This window comes from Callithrix jacchus, chromosome 15 (assembly GCF_049354715.1).
Source record: "Callithrix jacchus isolate 240 chromosome 15, calJac240_pri, whole genome shotgun sequence".
Taxonomy (NCBI): domain Eukaryota; kingdom Metazoa; phylum Chordata; class Mammalia; order Primates; family Cebidae; genus Callithrix; species Callithrix jacchus.
Genome location: NC_133516.1, coordinates 38,637,929 through 38,661,622, shown reverse-complemented (window position 1 = coordinate 38,661,622; position 23,694 = coordinate 38,637,929). Strand labels below are relative to the sequence as shown.

Sequence of the window (23,694 nt, the reverse complement as noted above, 5' to 3'; positions counted from 1 at the left end):
GTTCCCAGGACCATAGCATCTAAAGGACCAAGACAAATCTGTGAAAAAAAATCTTTAATGCAGATTCAGCAAAAGGAGCACATTATCCATTAAAACAAATTAAAGAAAAACGTGCATGTATAGAGATTTTGATAGCATAGTTTTAGGCTCCCAAATGCTAATATTCTTGCTGAAAAATAATTTACCAATAACTTTATACCATATTTATATATTTCTATGGAAACTGCTTCTCTGTCTCTCTAGAATTTGAAGCCGTCTATGTAAGACAAATATCTTTATGGGAATCTACACGACTTCATACATTCTGCCCCTTCTGCAGCCCTTACCTTTTGGATCTCATCTCTCAGCATTCTCTCCACTCCAACAACCCTGGGAAACTTGCTGTTTCCCAGATCCTCTAGGCATGATATCACCCCCTTTAAGAATGCATACACTAGAACATAAGCTCCACCAAGGCAAGGATTGATTCTCTGTGTGTCCTACCTGGCACACAGCAGGCTTTTGGTAAAATTATTCAGTTAGACCCAGTGGAAGTACATTAATGTCAAAGCACAGAACAAGGGGGCAGGGAAGGTATTTTACCAGGCTGTCTTCTTTAATGTGCTGTTAGGAACACTAATAATCATTCAAGAGAAAAAAAAGTAATAAGAATACATTCCAATGATTGATTGTGTACTGTGTGCCAGTCCACATACTTAGCCCAACTTCTCTACCCTATGAGATATCCATGACATCCATGGGGAAACTGACAATTAGAGAAAATCCAGTAACTTGCCTGAGGTCATGTACCTAGTAGGTGGAGAGGACAGGATCTCACTCTAGAGGATGAATTTAAAGATTTTATGAGCTTTATTTTACAAATAGTGAGGTTTTATTTTTAATTTCTTGCTTTATTATATATGGAAAAAGAATGTAGCCTGTATATTAACTTCTGCCTTTTGGGATCCATCTGTGGTTTCCTTGGTGGCCTGGTATGGGGTTAATATTTAAATATTCTATTGAGTCTTGAAATGGAGGTTGTTGGATCCAAACTTTAGTGGAATTATCTATGAATTCAGCCTTATTAATTCTATTATTTAAATATTTTAGGTTATTATTTATGAACGCTTGATTGGTCAAATATAGAGAAGGAGATTTAATATTTAAAAGTAATTGTGGATTTTTTTGGCCCTACTTCTGTGTGCCTAATCATGTTTGCCCTTCAAGTTTTAATATCTAATATGGACATCAGTTGCAGCCAATTGCTGTTATGATAAAGTTCTTTCATTTTCAAATACTGAAGAAAAGAATGGGAAATAAGACTGAATCAAAGGAGTAGTAGAGAAGTGATTATAATGAAAAAAGCCCATGGAGGCGTCAACTTCAAATATCAACTGAAAGCCAAGTGATAAAATGGGGGCAGTGTAGCGAGGTGATTAGGAGCAGTGGCTCTGGAGTCAGACTATCTGGGATAAATTTCTACAGTACAGTTCAGTAGGTTTTCTTGGGCAAGTTAATAACTTCTCTGTTTCTGTTTCCTCAAGTGAACAATGGTGATAATAAAGTGGTGATAATACCTACCTGGGGAGGTTATTTTGAGATGGAACACATTAATATTTATTAAATACTTAAAAGAGTGCTTAGTGCATAGCAATGTTTAAGTAACTGTTAGCTTTTATCATCCTTCACAGCAGACTCCTTTTGGTCAAAAGTACTGTAGGACTTTCAGGCTTATACATGCAGTGTCATTTGTTTCATTTAATCAATCCTCCAGTGTGTGTTTGTTTATTGAGCTCTTACTGTTGGCTAACTGTGTTAGTTACTGGGAGTGTGTAGAGTATACTCTGGCATAGAGTATACTCCATGGTGTACACAGACATGGATTAATTAATTTTATAAATTAGTGTAAAATTACAACCATGTTCAATGACATGAAGGAAAAGTACACAATGCTATGAGAATGTATGTGAGCGTGGGGAATGTTAGATTAGTCTAGAGGGTCAGCTGTTGACCTTCCTGTGATATATTTGCAATATATGGCTGTATAACAAATTATCCCAAATTTAATGGCTTAAAACAACAAACATTTATTATCTCACAGATTCTGTAGGAAGGAATTTGAGAGTTGCTTCGCTGATAGTTCTGGCCCAGTGCACCTCATGAGGCTGCAGTCAGGCCGCTGGACAGGGCTGCAGCCATCCGAAGGCTGGAATGGGACTGGATGATACACTTTCCTGATGGCTCATTCACATGGCTTTTGGCAGAAGGCCTCAGTTTCCTGTCACACAGGCCTCACTATAGGATGTCTTGATATCCTCATGACATGGCAGCTGTCGTCCACCAAAACAAGTGATCCCAGAATATGGGAAAAAAGAAGTCATGATTTCTTTTGAGCCTAGGCCTCAGAAGTCAAACACATCACTTCCACCATATTCTATTTGTTAGAAGTGAGTTACTGGGTCCAGTCCACAGTGAAGAGGAAGACATTTAGGCTCCACCTTATAAAGAAAATGTTGAAGAATTTGTGGACATATTTTAAACTATCCCCCGAGGAGTAACTCTTTTTCCTGAGATTGGCTAGTATGGGTTTTGAAGATATCCTAGACCAAGGGTTAACAAACTTTTCTATAAAGGGCTAGGTAGTAACTATTTTCAGCTTTGCAGGGCCATATGTTCTCTGTCACAACCACTCAGCTCTGTCATTGCAGCGTGAAAGCAGCCATAAATAATGTGGAAATCAACGGGCATATTGGTGTTCCAATAAAACTTTATTTACCAGAGAGGTGGTGGGCTAGACTTGACCTGTGGGCTGTAGTTTGATAATCTCTGCAGACAAAAGGAAATAAAGGGGTAGAGTATTATTCCAAATAAAAATAACAGTATGTTTTAGAAAGAAGAGAATTATTGTGCATTTAAGATACCTAAAACAGACTTGATTCTCCACTCTTCCATGTACTGGGAGGTGTATTAAAACAGTTTGTAATGAAAAAAAAGAGTAGGAAATACTTATTTATAGAATTACTTATTTAATATCATTGATAAAGTTTGAAAACATAAATATGCAAAAAAGCTTTGTGCAATAGATAGCTGGTATTTTATGTTAAAAAACAGTGTGCTGCGTTGTTAGCTTTATATTATTTATGAGGACATACATATGTAATAAAAGCACAAAAACATACATGAAAAAGATAGACATCAACTTCTAGATGATGATTATTCTCTAAAAGGATAGAGATGGGAAAGGCTGTGGGACTTCAACAATTTTAGAAAAATTTTTAATTGTGATAAATATATATGATAGAAAATTTACTGTTTTAACCACTTTTAAGTGTACAGTTAAATAGTGTTAAGTGTATTCACATTGTTGTGTAGCCAATCTCTAGGGCTTTTTCATTTTGCAAAACTGAAACTCTACACCCATTGCACAGCTCCTCATTTCTGCCTATCACTGTCCCTGGCAAGCACCATTTCACTTTCTATTTCGATGAATTTGACTACTCTAGATAACTATCATAAGTGAGATCATGCAGTATTTGTCTTCTGTGACTGGCTTATTTCACTTAACATAATGTCCTTAAGGTCTATCCATGTTGTAGGGGGCATTAAAATTTCCATCCTTTTTATGGCGGAATAATATTCCATTGCATGTATACATGTCATTTTGTTAATCATTCATTTATCTGTGGACATTTGGGTTGCTTCTGCCTTTTGGTTATTGAGATAATGCAGCTATGAACTTGGGTATGTAAATCTAAAGCAGAGTTTTGACAAAATAAATGATCGGTAAAATAGCACATTGTGCAAATATAGTAACCTGAGGCTCTTCTCCTATTCTTCCACAGCACATTTTAGTTAGACTTTCACTCCCGTCATCTTCCAAACTGCTCTAGTTGAGGTCACTAATGACCTTGACTAAGTCCAGTGGTCAGTTCTCTGACTTCATCCTATTTATCTCTCAGTAGCGATTGATATGATGGCCACTTTCTCATTATGGACACAGCTTCTCTTCCTACTTCACTGGCTGGCCTTCTCAGGCTCCTGTGCTACTTGCCTCTGACTTCCTGACCCCTCACTCTTAGAGTGCCCCTGTGCTCAGTCCTCTGATCTCTCTTCTCCTTTCTATGCTCAGTCCCTATTCATCTAGGGTTCAAATACTGTCTGTTCACCGATCCCAAAGTTGTCATTGTAGTTCTTACTTCTCCCGTCAACTCCAGACTCATGTATTTAATCACCTACTTAGCATCTTCACTTAAATGTCTAATATCATTACAAACTTAACACATATAAAACCAAAACTCTTAGTTCCCATAACTTCCACCTTTCCTTCCCAATCTTCCCTATCTTGGTAGCCCACTTCCATTCTTCCTGTTGTGCAGATTGAGAGCCTTGAAGCCATCTTTTACTTCTCTCTTTCTCCAGTCCTCAGGCAATCTATCCTAAAGCCAAGTCCACCTTACATTCAAAACATATCTGAACTCAACTTCTTCTCCTTGCCTCCACTCTGCTACCTTGTCTGCTAAGACAAGGTTTTATCATGTCTTGCTGAAGTTATTTCAGTTACCTCTAACTAGCCCCGATGGGTCTGTCCTTAAGACCACCACCCTGAAACCATGCTGCAATACAACATTGGAAGTAATCCTTTAAGAAAGTGCCTCATGTCATGATTTGCCTTTTCTCAGACCTTCCAATGTCTTCTCATTTTTCTCAGAGTAAAATCAATGTCCTCATGACACACTCCAAATGTGGAGCCCATCCTTTCATTCTTACCCATCCCTGCACTTCTTTGGCTCATCCCTCATGCAACTTCAGCTACACACTTGGCATTGACTGTTCCCTCTTCCTGAAATATCTACACAGCTTGTTTCCTCATTTCCTTTAGATCAAGCTTGTCCAGTCAGTGGCCTGTGAGCTGCATGACACCAGGATGGCTTTGAATGTAGCCCAACACAAATTCATAAGCTTTCTTAAAATATTATGAGATTTTTTTGTGATTTTTTAAAGCTCATCAACTATCATTAGTGTTAGCGTATTTTATGTGTGACCCAAGACGATTCTTCTTCTTCCATTGTGGCCCAGAAAAGTTGAAAGATTGGACACCCCTGCTTTAGATCTTTACTCAAGTGTCCCTGACTACCCTATTGAAAGTTGCAATTGATCTACACTTCCCTAGTATGTCCCATTCTACTTCTCTGATTTATTTTCCTTTATAACACTAATAACAAACTGGTTTAGTCTCCTTTTAAAATTATTGTGCCTTTTCCTCCATTGGAATCTGGAATTAAAAAAAAAAAACCAAACACCTAAGAAGGGTGAGATATTGATCTGTTTGGCCCACTGCTGTATTTCTTGTATCCCCTGTATCAAATTATTATTTGAACACCTGAATCTCCCATATCTTACCACTGATATGAGTTGATGTTTGAGATATAGTGTTCCTTTCCTGTTGATTCCTCCAATTGATGTTGGATCATAATAGTGGCAATTTTAAAACAAGGCTTCAATTCTTTGGCACTCCTTCCTTTAGGAAGCAGGCTTGTGAATGCTTCAACAGAGCATGACAGAAGTGGTGCTATAGGACTTTCAAGGTTGGGTAATAAAAGGCCATGTAGTTTCTCACTCATGTGCAAGAAACGGACCTAGAATTCATGAGCACAATACAATGGTGGTGGTCTGATGCCATTAAATTTGGGGTGTTTTGTTATACAGCGATAGATTTCCAGAACAATAATGGATAAGGGCCAGATAAAAATAGTAATTACCTTTGGGATGAAAGTTAAGCTTTTCGTTATTATTATTATTATTATTGGGTCTATTGAAGAAAGTATGTGGTGTGTGTGAACTTTATTCTGCCAGGTTCATCTGGGAAGCTAGTGTCCATCCAGATTAACTCACTAGACTCTAGATTTTCATTAATGCCAAGAAGTATTATTTTGATGAACCACTTGAGATTTCATGCTCAAAATTCTAGGTTCTTCATATATTTCCATGTTAATCAGCTGAAAGAGCTAGCAATTTTGCACTAGCTAAAGCCAACCTTCTCACAAAATTACAGGAAAATATAAAATGTGGGGTTGATATCATAGTGAGATATTAAATTTTGTGATGCTGCCAATTTCCTTCTCTTATTTTTTTCTGTTGTTTTTAAAAGTGAGAATGGGTGGGTCTAGAAATACCAGCCAGAGGTCCTCATTTCAGAATCAACTGTCTATTAAAAATCTAGATATTCTTAGAATTGGAAGAACATTAAATCTATTCATAAGGCCGGGCATGGTGGCTCAAGCCTGTAATCCCAGCACTTTGGGAGGCCGAGGCGGGTGGATCACGAGGTCAAGAGATCGAGACCATCCTGGTCAACATGGTGAAACCCCATCTCTACTAAAAATACAAAAAATTAGCTGGGCATGGTGGCGCATGCCTGTAATCCCAGCTACTCAGGAGGCTGAGGCAGGAGAATTGCCTGAATCCAGGAGACGGAGGTTGCAGTGAGCCGAGATTGCACCATTGCACTCCAGCCTGAGTAACAAGAGCGAAACTCCGTCTCAAAAAAAAAAAAAAAAAAAAAGAAATCTATTCACAAAGCTCCTGATTCTGCAATCAGAGAGGGGAAGTGGCATACCCAAGGTCTCAGGCTGGACTGCAGGCTCCTGACTTTTGGCTTCTAGTATGGTGCTCATGCCTCTCAATAAGTTGTTCTTAGTTCAAAGTCTGGTTCAAAGGTAAATTTCTGGGGTGCTGATCTAGGCTCTGTGAACCAGCTGACATGGTGCACACAATTTTGCTTGTATGTGCTTTTGTGTCCATTTCCAAAAGAATCCACTCCTTGCATTTGATTTTTACAGAGATCTCTGACTCAGAAAAGTTTAAGTACCATTGCACTTCATGATGTAATAATACTGTCATGAAAAACTATCACAGTAAGTTAAATCTTATACTCATTCATACCTATGTGAGAGGACATCAAATGCTCCTGGGGAAATTCATTAGTTGTTTAGGATTAGTGCATAGTGGGTGCATCTCTCAGATGGTTAGGGGCAGTTGGAGCCTCCAGCAACCAATTTATCCTACTGTCTGTTTAGAAAACTTGGCAAGCAATCACACATTAAAATCACTTTGGAGATTCAAAAGCAACAAATAATACAGGACTAATAAGGTATTATTTTGCCTTGCAGCCATTGTAGTTCTTAAAGCAGAGAGAGCTGGGATTTCTGTAGATAAACCCTGAAAGCTCCTAGGCTTAACTTAATAGAAATTTATTTTTATTTCATATAACCATGCAATGTAGGTCTTCAGCAGCCTTTCAAATGATGTTTCAGAAGTGCGGGCTTTTTTTTATCTTGAGGCTACACCATCTTCTTCGGTATTGAAGTCCTTCACTTCTAGCCAGTAGATAGGAAAAGAGGAAGAGTTGAGGACTAGTTAGGAAGTTTTTATGGAAGTTGGTTGAATTGCTCATTTCTAAACACATCCCACTGGCCACAAATAAGTCCCATGGCCCTATGTAGGTAGTGGTTGTGGGGCTCCTACCAACAACTCTATACTATGAAAAAGGAGCACAAACTTTCTTTGGGCAACTCGTCCTCTGCCAGAGTGAGTATTATAATAATCCCAAATCTCAGAGAAAGATGAAGTGTCTGAGATGGAATTTTCAGATGGTCCATGTGGTCTGGGTATAGATTACAATTTTCTTTACCCGACACCTTAGGAATCAGGGTAATCCTCAGAATCTGTGAAGTCAGGATTGAAAAATATTGTAACTAAGAAAATTATAATTCTTTGGTAATTGGAGATTTTATTTTATTTTTAAAGGAGTGACACAGAGGGTAAGGGCCCTATCTGGATTTTGAGCTGGTTTATATTGTAATATAATTGGTATAGTTGTAGCAAAGAGCACTCTGTTTCCATTTTTGCATAACTATTGTTAGAGGTTTAGCTTTTTTATTGCATGTTCACCGTTGACAATGTTTTCATGTTTGGCAGAAATTACAGCAGAACATACCTTTACTCTATGGTTTTTATTTTCACTGTGTTGCTTAATTATTTATTCATTATTTTTTCTTGTTTTATACAAGCTTAACCTTTCTCCTCAAGTTACAATTTTTATTCCAGAACTGGGAGTAGTTATAGTATGGAATTATTAAGAATTGTATTCCTGGCTTTTAAAAAGATTATTTTGATGACACCTGGTATCAGAATCTATTTCATCTCCCACTTACTACAGAGAAACTCTGACAAGTGACTTACTTTCTGTTTTCTTGTCTATTAGATTTTATTGGTCCAGTGAACTCCAGCAATCTTGGAAGTAATGTTGAGGACCAAGCAGATTTTTTCTTTGTAGAGGTTGAAATCTCATGGGATCCACCAATGCTGTGTTGGTACTGGATTATAGTGACCCATAAAAGCTGGAAAAAACCCAGCATACTGACTCCAAATTGATTAGAAACCTGTTCTAATAACTAATGTTACAAATTAAATATACAAACTCACAATTAAATAATTATATTAAAAACTCATAATTTCCTAATTTCTTATTATGCTTTGCCATTATCTTAGTTTTTGAGGTTGTTACATATGTTGTGTCTGGGTGGTAGAAAATACCATACAATGGGGGTGTTATTGTGTCTCTCTTTCCAAGTCTGCATTCAGGCATGCCACTTGGGTAGCTTGGCACTGACCATGGTGGGTGCAGGTTTTTAAATTTTCAGCAGCCCATTGGACTCACCATATACAACATCTTCATTTGGTAGTGCTGAGGCTTGAACGAGACAAGTAGTGCCAGTAATGTCATAGATGCTCAGTAAAGGACAGCTGCCTTTAAGGTCATTCCTTCAGAAAACCTTTGCTATCTCCAGAGAGTCTGAAAATGATAGTGTTGCCAGATGATTGCAGTCCAGTGCCTCTAGAGGGACACAGGATCTCTTTCTGTTTCTCTATTTATAAAGGTTCAGTAATACTTGACTTTATCCCTTCCCAGGGATATGCTAGGGGGGAAGATATTCTAACTGATGTGAGAGCATTTTGAATAGTTAGGAAGCATAGGTCTCAAATTGGAGGTTGAGAAACAGCTTTGTACAGGGCTGTTGATTTGTGCCAGTGATGACTTTGAGAAGAAAATATATTTTTCAGATGCCTCGTCCAGAGCTGGAGCATTAACTCCCCTGCATTGATCTTTGAACATGTGCCCTAGGGTCCACCTGTAAGATTTCTTGGGCCACTGGCAAATATAATAAGAACAGCATAATAGGAGGTGTGCAAAAGATTGCCTGTTTATATTATCCTGGAAAGGACTGTCTTTTATTGTGGGTTGTGAGTGTTCTGACAGTCGTGAGTGTTCTGTTTTACATTAACATGTTCTATCTTTTTGAAGTGATAGTAGATGATAGTGGTAGAGGTAGAGTTAATTTTAAATGCCTTTATTTGCAGAAAGCTAGAAATGATATTGGTCCCCTTTTATAACTCCTTTTTAAAAAAAAATAAATGGGCTGGATATGGTGGCTCGTGCCTGTAATCCCAGCACTTTGGGAGGAAGAGGTGGGCGGATCACCTGAGGTCAGGAGTTTGAGACCAGCCTGGCTAACATGGTGCAACCCCATCTCTACTAAAGATACAAAATTAGCTGGGTGTGGTGGTGCACAACTGTAATCCCACCTACTTGGGAGGCTGAGGCAAGAGAATCTCTTCCTGAGAGGCAGAGGTTGCAGTGAGCCGAGATCATGCCATTGCACTCCAGCCTGGGCAATAAGAGTGAAACTCCATCCCTCCTCTCCAAAAAAGTAAATGTTTGTGATCCAGTGGTTCTGAAAGTCTAGAACTACCCCTTGTTGACTCTAAACTGATTTTTGTGGAAGCAGAGTATTGATAGAATTATTCCATAGGTGACCTGAATCAGCAGCATGGGTATGTGTGAGCACTTTTATTTACTCCTGCCATTGCCCACTCTCCTATTGATAGTTAAGAAAATCAAAGTGTGATTTGAACACCCATCGTTCTTGTCTCTTCTATTCTGCTAAAAAAACTTTTCAAAGTCTCAACAGAACTGTTACTTTGAGGAGAAGCATGTAAAAAGTGACCCTTCAAGATAAAAATTTTAATTATGCTGTTTGCTTTTTACCTAAAGAAGTGTTCCTCCAGTAGTTTTTGGGTCCACATCTGGATTTAACAATTTTTTTCTCCCCTCTAACACTGTTGATACTAATGCCAATTTTAATTTCTTGGCATCATGATACATAAATACATCACTCACAGATGTGATTTTAAACAAGGACTGAATGTAAATTCGGAAGCAAGAGATTCACAGGGTTTCATCAGATCATTCTCAAAAGTGACACATTTGTACTGAAATGGTTTTAAATTGCTCATTTCAAACCTACCTCGGTAGCAAAATGCCATGCGTGCGGCGGATTTGCAACCACGTTAGTCATTTTCTTTCCTCCGTTTCCTTGCTGTGTTTTATTGGGAACACAGAGCAATGTAATTTAGTAAATTATGATTTGATTGCTGGGCATCAGCCCCAGTGTTGAACAGTATTTGGACTATGATTACTTGCTGGCTTTGTCACAGTTGACATTAATTATTGATGGAAGTTTCAGAAATAGCGCATGTGCCAGGAGCTTTTCACCGGAACGCAGGCTCCAGGGAGGAGGGATGCTAAAGAGTGTGGGGGAAGAGGCACCTGTGGCTTGTTTATGTCTGTGCACAGGGAACCTGGACCCAGCAGGCTGTGTAGTACCTGTGTAAAGGTCATGGTATAACGGAAGGATGAACCGTCAGGCTTATTTCTATCGTGTTCCTCCCCAGGAATTGCACCGAAGAAGCCAACTTCAGCCAGAGCCAGCCAAGACGAAGGCTCTCCAGACTGTCATTGAAATGAAGGTAGGAACTGTGCACTTTTGTCAGAAACAGTTATGCCTTGGGAGTTTGTTCTAACTTGATGGTGCCTAATATAAACGTGAAATGAGCCTTGTGTTTTTCTCTAGGCACCCTGCTGGGTGCTTTAGCTCTGGATTATTTTCCTTCCTGGGCACATTTAATTTATTGGCCCTTTAACTAGGATGCCTTTTCTAGGCAAAAGTATAAAGGGCTCAAGTATCCATTGGTTGAAAAAAGCTGGGTTCCTTTGCAGAGCATGTCTAATCCTAGGGAGGTTTTGTGTGTGTTTTAAAAGTAAAATTTTTAAGCTATAGTAATTCTTTTCCTCCTGTTCACATCATAATGAAAAGACACCTTTGAAAAATTAAGAGTTGGCAAAGGGAAGTTATTTTACATGGAGTGGTATTGTTAAATAATTAAAATTCAGCTATCAGCAAAATTTACTTTTGAAAAAATAATACTGTCTTAGGATCCCAGTATTTTCTCCTAACCAAGGCTGGAAGTGATAGCACTTTACTAAATACTTGCAAAGTATACTATTTAGCTGTGCAGGCATAGAGATACACTATTTAAAGGAATAGATAAATCACTCTGAGAGGATTCAGGACATTTAAGGAATCATCAAGTAAATGAGCATGGCCAAGCCACGATCTATGATTAAGAAACTGATCTAAATGAAACTCAATTTCTTTGCTAGTATCTAGAAATTTGAAATCTTTTTATTTACAATTTTTGCCAGAGGGATGCAAATAGTAACGTATTTATCTCAATAATAAATAATTCTTAATTTAATGTGTTCCATTAAGAAACAAAAAATTTATATCCAAGATGTTTGCAATCTGAAAATTCCACACTCAAATTTAACACTCAGGGAGTTTGCCGGTCACCATGGGCCTGCAAGAGAATTCTAAAGCTTGCTGATAGAATAATGAGTCTTCTCTCCTTCTTGCAGCATATGATTTTGAATTATCTCCCCCAAATTCCCAAGTTTTGAGGGAAAAGAAACTAGTATGAGCTCTTGAATTTTTGTCATGTACAATTCTTAGTAGGGATTGTTTTTTTCTATTCAATGACAATTTCTTCATCCAAGTGGATTTTTGTGAAAATAATATAGGTCATTTGCTTTAAAACCATGTGTCACTCAAATGAGGTTACATGAGTCAAGGCACTCATAATGTATTTGTAGCACATAGCTTTGAAAAATATCATTGAAGGGACCAACTGTCAATAGGATTAAAAAATAATTATTAATTCTGGCTCATCAGTTGTTTTAAACTTATGTGATTTAAACATTTTGAAAAGAAACTGAACATTCTACACTGGGGGACAGTAGGCCAGTGGTTCAGAATTAAGAGTTTAATCCTCACCTCACATTGGAACCAAACCTGATACTTGGTCAAGGCTTAAAAAAAGGGGAAAAAAAGGAAAAACGAAAGACAAAAGGACAAAAGACTTGATTTTTTTTTTTTTTGCAAAGGGTGACTCAGTCCCCCTTCCACCCACCTCCACACCCACCTTCTCAGTCAGAGCAAATAGTAATGGAGAAGAGGATATATATACAATCTATTTCCAAATTATAGTTTAAGAAAAAAAAAGAGTGCGTTCCCAAGGCCTTTGGAAAAAACGGGAGAAACATCTCTTCTAATATAGTGAGTAGTCTCCTGGTAAATGTCTCCATACAAAGACAATTGGTACCTTTCTTCTGACTTTTGAAAGTAGAAAATCTGTTTGATCCTAGTTTGCTGTTTCTAGCATTATATTTTGTTATAAAGCAAAAAATTATAAATAAAAAACTTACTTAGGCCATCTACATGAGAAGACAGAGAAACTTGAATTCTAGGGCAAATTTATATCCATATATTATCAGTAAATTGAGCCTAGAGTTCTCCTTTTATGGATGCCTATGTTCCTGATTTATAGGCATAAGGCATTTGTATTTGTAGGACAAATGAAGATCAATATATTTTTCAGGAAACTGATCCTAAAGTTTTTCTGTTATCTTTTTGGATGCCTGTTAACTTACAAAAGCACTGCCTTCTCTCTTGTCAACAAAGAAGTCTGGGTCCCATTAGCATCTATCCTCAACATACCTAAATTGAGTTATGGAGGCAGCTGGTGGAGGGTCATCTCATCCATGTGGATAGCTCATGCTGAGGGCTGTGATCTCATCTGATTTTGTACATTACACCCCTCTGAAATTGGTGGGGATATTAGAAGTTCATATTGTACAGGCTTCAGAGTTGACTATCAAATCCAACTGACCCTTATGCCTAGTAAGTAGAACTTGACGCCCTGTTGTATTTTAGTCCTGGTTAAACATCAGTCTCATCTAGTGCCTTGATATAATTTAAAATTAAGAAGAGATTTCTTGGCCTAAATTGACCCTGTAGTTTTAGGGAGATTAGATGAATTAGGCTGAGCAATTATCCCTATTTGTTTCTTGCTTCCTAGAGGTACTAAGGGTGAGCTTCAGAATCCCCCATTGTCCCCACATATACACTTTGCATAAACTTGCAAAAGATATTTGTTGTGAAAGTCTGAAATCCTGCCTAACTTCAAGCATTATTTAGAACCACAGTCTGGTAGTTTTAGATCTTTGTGTACCTGCTCTGGACTTTGGAATTGTGAAAATATGTTTCTCTGGGATGAACCTTGGGGAATATCATCTGCCTGCACCAAACTGGGTGCAGTTTGCTTGAAGACATCACATCCACTGCCAGCCAATTGAGCCTGGGGGCTGAAGTCACCTGAATGAAAATGAAAATGAAAGGAAGCAAAGTGCATAAAGTTGTTTGTGATTTATCTTCTTGCAGAAACCTTCAAGTTTTAATTTTGATCCTGATTTGGTCTGGCAGGTATGTTCCAAGTTTGTACTTAGAACATTGTGTGTGTTTCTTGGAAAATTAGTTTCTTGTAGGTATTGCAGTGCTCTTCCTTCTCTTCTTGTGTCTAAAGATTCTTTACTAAGCTCCTCTTTTCTGCTTTTGTAGATAACTGTCAATAAGAATGGCAGTCAAAAGGCTTGTTTTCTCTTTTTCCTTTCTTTAATGCTAATTCCTTTGAAAGAATGTGTAATTTATTTTTATTATAAATTTGATGTGACATAAACATGATGTCCAAAAGTTTTACTTTCTTGGGTCATTCATAAAGTCATTTTTTTTTAAGAAAATGAATGACAGTAATGGTAGTTCTTGTCAAATAATCTCAAACCCCTTTTTCATTGTTAGCTAAAACTTTTAAGTGAAGGAAAATCTATTTCAAAGTGGCTAAAGCCAAAAGGAACTTTATTGGAAAAAAAATTTACTGAAAAAAAAAAAAACAGGGATATTGCTTCAGGCACAGCTTGATTCAGAGGCTCAAAAGATATTAGCATATCCAATTTTCTCTCATTCCATCTCTTATCTTGTCTTCCTTCCTGTGAGCTCTATTTTCAGGCAACCTCTTCCTGCCTGTCTGAGCAAATGGCTACAGCAACTCCAAAAATCACAAATGGAAGGTCAGGGAGAATGTTGTGTTTTTTGAAAAATATAAAAACTCAACCCTTAGAGTAATGATAATTACTGAGATGACACATAAAACTTCACTCCAAATAGCAGCTGAGGTGGAAAAGAAACTACATGGAGTTCTCTAGATCTCATTTGCTTACTACATTAAATGATATTCTTTGGGAAAAACAAACGTTTTGCTAGTATAGCAGAAACTATCAGATTTTCAGCAGAATTTATCAAAGACATATATATGAGTGACGTAAGGGTTTTAGAAAAGTTCCAGAAAATGTACTTGATTTGGTTAATTCGTTAACTAAAGTGGATTAAGAAGCCAGAGGCATTATTTGACTATGGAGCAGTGTTTCTGTGGTAATTGAAGTGAGGATTGTGGGTATGTAGCTTTCCAGTCCCATGGCCAGCGAGGGCACTTGTGTGCCTTGAGTTGTTCCTCTTGAGTGACATTTGTCCCCACCAGGCTTTTTTTCTTATTGGAACTAAGTAGTAAACAAAGCAAGACTGAGATCCACTAAGTTGCTGAAGTTTAACTGGTACTATTGGTCAAAGAAAATGACTTTGCATTCAGGTGCAACTTTAATGCAGAGGTTAATTTTTTGTTATAAAAATAAGACTTCACTTTGTCTGTGTGCCTGGCAGACAACTGTTGTTCTGCCTGGAGCTGACCTGCAGTTGGATTAGGTTTTACTTAAAAGGTATCTTGGTATTTGGTCAAATTTAGACTGTTGAGTTCCACAAAATATGAAAGGGATGTACTGGAACATGGTGAAGTCAAGAGCTACTACTTGGCAACTTTCTCAAGTTTCCCATAACTAGGAAGGGGAGAGAGTTCAAAGGCAAACCTGGACTACTGAACACAACCCAGTACCCATTGTGAATCTGTCTGAATCCTGGGATCTGGTCAGAGACACTATGAAGTATATGAAGTAGCTGCCATTTTGACTCCAGAGTCTACCCAGGTTTGTTTCATTCATCTTTGGGATGGTTACTTGTTTGGATTTTACTTAGAATTATTTCTTCTCCCAGGATGCTGTGTTCATAGGAAATTTGTGCCAATCCCAGTTTTTCTAGTCGAGCTATTATGATGATGGCTTTTAGGCCTTGAGAATATGCCCCTTCTCCTTTTGTGGCTATTAAAAACAGTAACAGCACTAACAACAATGCCACCTGCACCACCAGTAACACCCAGTGACAGGAACATCACTACCACACATGAGGGCTCCAGCACTTGATGTACAATAAACCTGTGAATAGGCATAGTTATCCCCATTTCACAGACGAGAAAGCTATGGTTTAGAAAGGATAGGCAAACTGCCCACTGTCCTGCAGCTAGTCGATTGGCAGCTGAGATTTGAACGTAAGTTTCTCCCCAGAGCTCTTGCACTCTCTACTCCTCCTTTCTGCCTTTACTAAAGATAGCCCAAGGTTCAAATGTTTTCTTCTTTCAACATTTACTTTGGAAATCATGCATGAGGTTTGCATTCTGGAATGGGTAGAGGCAGCTCATGAGAGACAGAGTGGCTTATGTGATATTTTTGGAAAGGTACAGAGCTGTACTTTGTGCTAAAAGGCAAGACTCATACTTTTTACATGTGTGTGTTGTCATGCCTCCAAATAGGGATCCAAATATGTACATTATAGCCAACATATGCCCTGTTTTTCCCCTGAATTTTAAGTCTTGCTCTGAAGTCTTTTTTAACAGCCTGGTGTGATAACATGTTCAAACTTGTAAAGGACTGTGTTTTTGATGGGCAGCATGCTTTTACAATACTAGAATTATCCTTTAGCTTACATTTTTTTCTTGGGAAATTTCTTTATCTTCTCATTTTCCAACTTGACCCCCCAATATAAAACAACAAATCCTTTTGTCCCATTTAATATTTGCCTTAAATAAGGGGAAAAATGTGAGTTTTAAGTGATGGTCAAGTTAAATGTTAGCTCTGGATAATATATGGTTGTCACTTAGAAGCAAGTAAGGTTTTTTTTTGGAAGATGAGAATTCTTTCCCCTTTCCCGTAGACTCTTCTTATGATGTATTTGACTCTATATGTTTGACTGAATTGACAGTCGACAATTCTTGCTATTACCCAGGTTAGTTTTTGTGAATCTAACACCTGAAGTTGAATCAAAAACACCAGTGTTTACTGAGCAGCTATTTTGTGTATAGCACCATGGTGATGCTTTCAGAAAAACTGAGCTCCAAGTCATTAAGGAGCTAATGGGCTGAAGTACATAAACCAGGTTATAAAGTGACCTAAGAAGGGCAAAATCAGCTATAAGGACTCAAAGGATATCAAATAAGAGAAGGACAGAGAATGCTTTTTGGAGGAGGTAGCATTTGAAGAGAACCTTGAAACACTGGCATGACTTTGATAAAGGGGAATATGGTTTACAAACAGTGAGAACTATAAGAGTCTCCCCGTTATAGTGAGAAGAGCAAACCATTCAGTTCGGTTGAGAGAAGACATTGTAAGTTTAAAAGCCCAGGAAGAGCACATTGAACCAGTAGAAAAAGAAGGTGGAGAGAAAGAAATAATAAAGATAAAAACCAATGTTAAATAGGTAGAAAGTAAACATATGCTAGTAGAGAGGAACACCAGAGCTAAATGCTGATTCTTTGAAGAGATTAACAAAAATGACAAATCCTGATTAGAATCATCAAGAAGAGTAGAGACAACACAAATAACCAAAATCAGGTATGAAAGGGGGCATCACTAAAAATCTTATTAACATTAAAAATATGAGAGGATTTTATTAGCAACTTCATGATCATAAAGTTGAAATTTTAGATAAGTGGAAAAATTCTTTTAAAATCATAACTTGTTAAAACTTGCTTAAGAAGAAATAGAATGTCTGAGTAGTCTTATGTATCAAAGGATATGATTCTATAATTTAAAATCTTACCACCAAACCAAAAATCTAAAAACCCAAGCCAAACAGAAACAATTACAGGCCCAGATGGCTTATTTCCGTGAATTGTACCAAATATTCGAAGAAGAAATGAAATCAATCATACAGAAACTCTTTCAGAATAGAAAAAGAGGGAGCATTTCCCATCTTGTTTTATGAGGCAGCATATGTTAGATATTATACCCAGTGAATATATTACAAAAGGGAGAATATCAAGCTATCTCCTGAGTAAACACTGATGATACAAAATAGCCTAGTGAATTAAACTCAGTAACAAATAAATGACATGACCAAGTTGTGTTTATTTTAGGAATGCAAAATTGAACTAATATTTGGCTGTCAATCATGTTATCCAGCATATAAGCAAGGAAAAGGAGAAAATGACTATCATTTATAGGCACAGAAAAAGCATTTGACAAATACAACATCCATCCATGGCCCCCAAAAATGTTTTCAAGAAAGTCAAGAGTAGAGGATTTTTTTAATCTAATAAGATTAGTTACAAGAAAACTGTAGCAAATATCATGTTCAATGGTGAAATGTTGAAAGTTTCTCTATGATATAAGGAATAAGACAAGAATACCAGTTATCATCACTTTTATTCAATAATGTTATGGACATCCTAGATATAAGAATTAGAAAGAAAAAAATAAAAGTTTTTATTCACAAGTACCATAATTGTGTATGTAGAAAATATCAATGAATCCATCTGTACAATATTAGATTTGTAAATAAATTTAGCCAAATGGCTGGCCAGTATTTTTAAATGAATCTTATTTAAACATACTAGTTATAAACAATTAGGATATGAAATTTAGAAAATAGTATCACTTACACTGGTATTAAAAAACCCCAAATATATAAAAGCAAGTCTAACAATGGCTATAAAAGACCTGATTTAAATAAAAAGGTACTAAACATAACTAAATGTATAATAACTAAGGCTTTAAACAAGTGAAACAACTGTCATTACTAGGGTGGATAAAACAGTAGTGGAATATGCATGCAATGAAATGCTATATGGCAATGAGAAGGACCAAGCTATTGCCATATGCAATAGCATAAATGAACAATACCCCAAAATAATTGAAAGAAGCCAGCCACAAAAGAATATATATAAAATGTATGTTCCCAAAACACACTGAACTAATTGATAGTGTTAGATGTCTGGATAGTAGTTAATTTGAAGAAGAGAAGGGAAACTGTGAAGGTTGAGAGGGCTAGGAAGGAGGTTTCTGAAGTACAGGTAATATTCTATTTCTACTATATTCTGTTTTGTGATCTGGTTGGCCCAAGTTAATCATTTATCACAATTTATCATTCTGCAAACCTATTATTTGGGTACTTTCTTATATAGATTATATTAATATTTTAATTAAAATGTTGCTTTAAAAATAAAGGAAAAATAATTCATCAATAAAAAGGTAACTCAATTACAAGACTGGGCAAAGGATTTAATTAGACTTTTCTCCAAAGAAGACGTACAGATGGCCAATAAGGACATAAAAAGATGCTCAACATTATTTGTCATTAGGGAAATGCAAATCAAAACCACAATTACATACAACTTCTTCCTCACTAGGCTGGGTCAAATAAAAAAGACAATAATGAGTGTTGGGGAGGATATGAAAAAATTACAACTATCATATGTTGATGGTGGGAACATAAAATGGTCAGCCCAATTTGGAAAACTGTTTAGCAGTTCCTGAAAATGTTAAACATAGAGTTACCACATGATCTCGAAATTTCACTTCTAGGTACACACCCAACAGAATTGAAAACATGTTCACACAAAAAACTATCCACAAATATTCATGCTACCATTATTTGTAATAGCCCAAAACTAAAACAACCCAAATGTCTATCATTTGATATATAAAGAAACAAAATATGTTATATCTGCATAGTAGAATATTATTCATTGATAAAGAGTAATAAAGTACCGATATATGCCACAACATGGATGAACCTTGAAAACATTATGCTAAGTGAAAGACTTCAGTTGGAAAAGGCCATATATTATGTGATACTATTAATATTAAATGTCCAGGATAGGCAATTTAGGGACAGAAAGTAGATTAATGATTGTCAGGAGCTAGGGCTAGGGGGAAGGAGGAAAGAAGAGTTTCTGCGAATGGATACTGGACTTTGGGAATGAAAATGTTCTGGAATTAAGTAGTAGTGATGGTTGCACAATCCTCTAAATTATATACTTTTAAAAGGGTGATTTTTATGGTGTGTGTACTATATCTCATAAAAGCTGTTATTAAAAATAAAAGTATTACAAAGGAAATGATCAATAACTTTGATTAATTAAAAACAGAACTATAAAATAACCAACGATGAAGGCTTACAAGCGATCCTTAAGGGCATTATAGATATGGATACAAAAGGTGATGCCTGCTGTCACAAAAATACACTTAGTACATAGCCCACAGACCCTGTAAAGGAACCACACACAAAACTACAAAGCAACAAGCTAGTAACTTCATGATAGGATCAAAACCTCACATATCAATATTAACCTTGAATGTAAATAGTCTAAATGCCCCACTTAAAAGGCACAGAGTGGAAAGTTGGATAAAAAGAAAAAAACTTACCTGTCTGCTATCTTCAAGAGACCCACATCACATGTAATAACACCCACAGGCTCAAAGTAGAGCTGGAGAAAGATCTACCATGCAAATAAAAAACAAAAAAAAAAAGGAGCAAAGGTCACTATTCTTATCTTGGATAAAACAGACTTTAAACCAACAACAGTTTAAAAAGACAAAGAAAGGCATTACAAAATATTAAAGGATAAAGACTTTTCTGTCGTAAAAATGTATGTACCCAACATTGGAGCACTCAGATTCAAAAACAAGTACTTGTAGACCTAGGAAAATACTTAGACAGCAACACACAATGATAGTGGGAGATTTCAGCACGCCACTGTGAGCATTAGACAGATCATTGAGAAAGAAAACTAACAAAGAAATTCTGGACTTAAATGTAACACTTGACCAATTGGACCTAATAGACATCTACAGAATATACATTCTTCTGACCTGCACGTGGAATGTACTTCAAGATCAACCACATGCTCATCCATAAAGCAAGTCTTAATAAATTCAGAACAAATTGAAATCGTACTCACCATACCCTTGGACCACTGTGGAATAAAAATAGAAATCAATACCAAGAAAATCTCTCAAAAGCACATAATTAAATGGAAATTAAACAATTTACTCCTGAATGACTTTTGGGTAAATAATGAAATTAAGGCAGAAATAGGGAAATTATTTGAAATACATGAAAACAGAGACACAAGATACCAAAAGCTCTGGGACAGAGCAAAAGCAGTGTTAACAGGAAAGTTTGTAGTGCTAAACGCCTACCTCAAAAAGTTAGAAAAATCTCAGATTAATAATCTAACATTACACCTAGAAAAACTAGAGAAATGAGCAAACTAACCCCAAAGCTAGCAGAAGAAAAGAAATAACAAAAATCAGAGCAGAATTGAACAAAACTTAGACCCAAAAATGCATACAAAGAATCAATGAAACTAAAAATTGGTTCTGTGAGCAGATAAATTGATAGACCATTAGCTAGATTAAAAAAGAAAAAAGATCCAAATGAGTACAATCAGAAATGACAAAGGTGACATTACAACTTATCCCACAGAAATACAGAGGATCCTCAGAGACTATTATAAACACCTATATGCACACAAACTAAAAAGTCTAGAGGAAATGGGCAAATTCCTGGAAACACACACTCTCCCAAGATTGGATGAGGAAGAAATGGAAGCACTGAACAGACCAATATTGAGTTCTGAAATTGAATCAGTAATAAAAAACCTACTAACCAAAAAAAAGCCTTGAACCAGATTGATTCACAGTTGCATTCTGTCAGACATACATAGTACTAGTTCTACTGGAACTACAGCAAAAAGTACAGGAACATGGATTCCTCCCTAACTCATTCTACAAAGTAAGTGTCACCCTGATACCAAAACCTGGCAAATACACAACAAAAAAAGAAAACTACAAGCCAGTATCCTTGATGAATGTAGATGCAAAAATCCTCAACAAAATACTATCAAGCCAAATTCAACAACATCAAATGATTAACTCACCACAATCAAGTAGGCTTCATTCCTGGAATGCAAAGTTGGTTCAATATGTGCAAATCAGTAAATGTGATTCACAACATAAACAGAATTAAAAACAAAAATCATATGATCTCAATAGAAGTGGAAAAGCTTTCAATGAAGTCCAACATCCCTTTATGATTAAAAAGTCTCAAGAAACTAGGCATTGAAGCAACATACCTCAAAATAATAAGAACTATCTATGACAAACCCATGACCAACATCATATTGAATGGGCAAAAACTGGATGCATTCCCTTTTGAGAAATGGTTGCTCACTCTCATTACTCCTATTCAACATATTACTGGAAGTGCTAGCCAGAGCAATTAGGCAAGATAAAGAAATAAAAGGCAACTAAACAGGAAAAGAAGAGATCAAGCTATATCTCTTTACTGACAAAATGATTCTATACCTAGAAAACTCTAAAGACTGCCAAATGGCTTCAGGAACTGATAAACAACTTCAGTAAAGTTTAAAAATGCAAAATCAAGGTATAAAAATCAGTAACATTTCTATACACCAATAGTGTTCAAGCTGAAGGCATAATCAAGAATACAGTCTCATTTATAATAGACACACACACACAACCTAGGAATCCATCTAACCAAGGAGGTGTAAGATTTCTATGAGGAGAACTGCAAAACACTGCTCAAAGAAATCATAGATGACATAAATAAATGGAGAAAAAACATTCTGTGCTCATAGAATCATCATTAAAATGGCCATACTACCCAAAGCAATTTGCATATTCAATGCTATTTCTATTAAACTACCAATGTCATTTTTCCCAGAACTAGAGAAAGCTTTTCTAAACACTATATGGAACCAAAAAATGGCCTGAATAGCTAAAGCCATTGTAGTAAGCTGTCCTCACATTGCTATAAAGAAATACCTGAGGCTGGGTAATTTATAAAGAAAAGAAGTTTAATTGGCTCATGGTTCTGCAGGCTGTACAGGCATGGCAGCAATATCTGCTGAACTTCTCATGAGGGCCTCAGGAAGCTTATAGTCATGGCTTCCTTATAGAAGGCAAAGCAGGAGCAGGTGTATCACATGGCAAGCTGGAGCAAGCACTGGAGGAGGCCCCAGACTCTTTCCAACAACCAGATCTCGTGTGAGCTAACTGAGCAATGATAATTCATTTAGCATCAAGGGAATGGTGCTAAACCATTCATGAAGGATCCACTCCCATGATCCAATTACCACCCACCAGGCCCCACCTCCAACATTGGGAATCACATTTCAACACAAGATTTGGAGCAGACAAACATCCAAACCATAAAAGCAATCCTAAGCAAAAAGAACAAGGCTGGAGGCATCATATTACCCCATTTCAAACTATACTATAAAGCCAAAATGACCAAAATAGCATAGTATTGGTATAAAAACACAGTCACATAGATCAGTGGAACAGAATAGAGAACCCAGAAGTAAATCCACACATCTATCACCAGCTGATCTCTGAAAAATTGACAAAGATAAGCAATGAGGAACAACTCCCTATTTAATAAATGGTGCTGGGATAACTGGCTAGCTATATATGCAGAAGAATGAAACTACACACTTATATTTCACCATATATAAAACTTAAGATGGATTAAAGATTTAAATGTAAGACCTCAAACTATAAGAATCCTAGAAGAAAATCTAGGAAACACCATGCTGGACATTGGCCTTGTGAAAGAATTTATGACTAAGTCCTCAAAATCAATTGCCACAAAACCAAAAATTGACAAATGAGACCTAATTATTTAAAGATCTTCTGCATGGCTGAAGAAACAGCAGAGGAAACAAACAATCTACAGAATGGGAGAAAATATTTGCAAACTGCGCATCCAGCAAAAGTATATCTAGAATCTCTCAGGAACTTGAATGTTGAAAAAGCAGAAAAACAAATAACTCCATGAAAAATTAGGTAAAGTCATGAACAGACACTTCTCAAAAGAAGACATGCAAGTGTCCAACAAACATAATCATCAGAGAAAAGCAAATAAAAACCACAGTGAGAAAACATCTTACACCAGTTAGAATGGCTATTACTAAAAAGTCAAAACATGATAGATGCTAGTGATGCTGTGGAGAAATGGAAATGCTTATATGCTGTTGGTGGGAATGCAAATTAGGTCAGCCTCTGTGGAAAACAGTTTGGAGATTTCTCAAAGAACTTAAAAGATAACTACTATTTGATCCAGCAATCCCATCACCCAAAGGAATGTAAATTGTTCTCCCAAAAATACACACACTCACCCGTTTGTTTATCACAACACTATTCACCATCGCAAAGACCTGGAATCAACCTAGGTG

At 36.7% G+C, this 23,694-nt stretch overlaps 1 protein-coding gene across 50 annotated transcripts in view; it reads left to right on the top strand.

Annotated features, from left to right (window-relative positions):
• Nucleotides 1–23,694, top strand: part of ERC2 (ELKS/RAB6-interacting/CAST family member 2) — a 973,896-nt gene that overhangs the window by 285,083 nt on the left and 665,119 nt on the right. For all 50 annotated transcript variants that reach the window (XR_013527394.1, XR_013527393.1, XR_013527389.1 and 47 more), the window contains one exon: nucleotides 10,774–10,848. Coding sequence is in view for 29 of the 50 variants with exons in the window: in XM_035274352.3 (XP_035130243.1) it covers nucleotides 10,774–10,848 (75 nt within the window). In the remaining 21 variants the exon portion in view is untranslated. The remainder of the gene's footprint in view (nucleotides 1–10,773; nucleotides 10,849–23,694) is intronic.